General features: G+C 47.9%; 1 protein-coding gene across 1 annotated transcript; it reads right to left on the reverse strand.

Moving 5' to 3' along the window:
* On the reverse strand, positions 1-2618 carry LOC122278828 (F-box protein At5g46170-like). The gene is made up of 2 exons (XM_043089033.1): positions 995-2618; positions 1-405 (listed from the first exon to the last, which is right to left on the reverse strand). Exon 1 carries the CDS (start codon positions 2179-2181, stop codon positions 1015-1017), a length of 1167 nt encoding a protein of 388 aa, XP_042944967.1. The 5' UTR covers positions 2182-2618; the 3' UTR covers positions 1-405; positions 995-1014.

The following is a 2618-nucleotide window of genomic DNA, read 5'->3' on the forward strand; positions in this document are numbered from 1 at the left end:
TTAGAACGAAGCAGAAGGTTAGTACATTTCTGTATAAAGTATATGACAAGCATGACATATTCGCACCTACAATATTCACATACAGATGCGATAAAAGGAAAGCAAATGACTACAAACTGAAAGATCTTACAACATCATTCTAGTTGCACGTGTGCACTCTTTTACAAAGCATATGCCTTTAGTTTAAAACAACTAGAAGATGCATTTCCACAATCTGTTGCAGCATGACAGGAGAGAGACTAGTACTGCTTGCATTTTTGACCGGGGATTGTTGTTTCCTTGGCAGTCCAAAGCAAGATTTGGACTGGCATCCAAATCCAGATACAAGGAAAATTTTCTTCTAATTCCCTGTTTTGCCAAAAACATGTCAAATCCATTTTCTCTTCTTGAGTGATTGCGCTTTCCCTGGAAAAGTCCAAGTTCAAAGAGAGAGGTGTACAAGGCAATTAAGAATGCTTCGTCTGTAAATTCTGATTTACTTTCAACTAGAATAATTAACAGGAGCGAACGACCATAAATTCAAAACAGAAAACAATGCAGGAAACTGATCGAGAATACAGTGAGCTTCAGTCGATGTAATATGCAGGGAGCCAGTTTTTTTTTTTTTTTTGGTGGGGGGGATTCCAAGAATCAGTTTTTTCCTCGGCCGATCAAGAGTACAGTTAACACGAATAATTTAGTTCTCCCTATAACCACAACAAATTAGAAGTTCAACAAAATTGAAACTGCCCTAAACATTTTTTTCTATGTTTTGTGCACAACAATATTGAGGTGCCGAAAACGTTAAAAGATGCATCACTTTGACAACAGGATCAATCTCAAAGCCAAAAGAATTATTGTTTCCTAGAGAATGCCATCTAGTGGGTAATGCGTAAACACCCCACCACCACCCCCCCCCCCCCCCCCCCCCCCCCCCCCCCCCCCCCCCCCCCCCCCAAAACAAACAAAAGAAATCCAATTCTCTTCACTAACAATAACGATATGTAACATTTACCTCAGATCCATTGCTCACAATCAGAAGGAGTTCATCTCAAGACAGTAAGTCCGGCGCTTCACCAATATCTTTGCCGCAGTGCCGTACGGCTCCTCAAAAGCCGTGGAAACCCATGACACATCCGAAACTTCCTTCCTCGACATTGCCACCGCCGACTGCTCGCTGGGACGAATCGCCACCAGCGTCGCCCCGTTCAAAACCATCCCACCTGGCAGTTCCAAGTGCGGCGCGTACCAAAGGCGCATATTAAGCGCAGGCACTTGCGTCCTCTTTGATGCCGACGAGGCCGACAAGGGCTTCACTCTCAGCTCCTCAAGCTGATCCCTGTTCATACACAATACGCCCTGCCCATCCGCATCGGTCAGCACCAGATTATCCAGAGTCTTGTGCTCCGAAATGATCGGCTGAAGCAAGAAATGCCTTGCCGAGGCAGCGATCAAGGAGCTGATAGTCCAAACGACTCGTAGCTTGAGGCCCCCATTCGTATAAAATGACTCCGGAATGCTTCCGTTATCGTCACCTCCACCTCCATTGTTATTGGTACAAAACCCATCTCCACCATTGTCGTACGCGCTCTTCGAAGAGTAGACCACCGAAGACGCACCGAGAATGACACAATTGTCGAGAGTAGAACCGAAATCGGCCCTCCACTTCAACAAAACGCCGTCGTCAATGCCCAATTCGCCGCTGGGGAGCTCGATGCGAAGGAACCGAACCTCGTTAAAGTTTTTGAGGACCTGGGTCGGGGAGTGGTGGGTGACGCCGCACTGGTCGACCTCACCATCCTCGGCGAGGAACAACGACGAGGAAGAGGACGACCCAGAAGAAGACGGTCTCTTGGGGCCGCCCAGGAATTGGTTCAAGAACTGGAAGGGTTTGACGATGGTGCCAAAGAAAACAGAACGGAAGAGACTGGAGAAGGGGTTCCGGGATTTGTCGGAGTAGGAAGGAGAGGAAGAAGAGGAGGAAGTGGTGGAATCGTCGTCGGAGATGACGCAGTCGACACGGACGACAACGTTTTCAACCTGGGTGACGAGGGAGTGGAACCGACGGGAGACGACGCAGCAGCGGCCGAGAGCCTTGACGTCTCCGATCTTGTTGAAGACAAGGAGGAGGAGGGAGTCGGGTAATCGGTCGAAGTAGTCGATGAGTAAGTCATCGGGTCGAACAAAGGCCGACGGAGACATTGTATCAACAGTGGGCTTCTCGGGTTCCGCCTAAACCTGAAAAGAGATAGGCAGAGGGAGAGAATCAGGGTCGGTTAAAAGATGAGAAGTGTGCGAGGAAAGTCAGTTAGGCGTAGATCTGGAAGACGAAAAGGCATGGGTTTGATTTTGAGATTGAGATGGAGATTTGGGAGAGAGAAAGAGAGATAAGAAAGCAACCCCAAAAAATTAAAAAAAAAGGGTAATCGTAAGGGAGATAGAATTGTGGAAATGGTGGAGGAGACACCCCGGGGAGTCTGGGTGTCTCGGGGAAGAGGGGAGGATCGTTGAAAGAAGAACGAGGCGCTCAGGGAATCGAGATCAACAGATTAGAGAGAGGATCTTTAATGGGCGTTAAAGGCTTAAAGCTCAGGAAAAAGTGAAAACAAAACGTACGGAGGTTGTGGTGTCTGTGGCTC

Source organism: Carya illinoinensis, chromosome 10, assembly GCF_018687715.1.
Source record: "Carya illinoinensis cultivar Pawnee chromosome 10, C.illinoinensisPawnee_v1, whole genome shotgun sequence".
In the NCBI taxonomy this organism is placed as follows: domain Eukaryota; kingdom Viridiplantae; phylum Streptophyta; class Magnoliopsida; order Fagales; family Juglandaceae; genus Carya; species Carya illinoinensis.

Bases quoted from the DNA above. Each gene is read 5' to 3' on its own strand.
- LOC122278828 (XM_043089033.1), bottom strand. From the start codon at position 2,181: ATGTCTCCGTCGGCCTTTGTTCGACCCGATGACTTACTCATCGACTAC.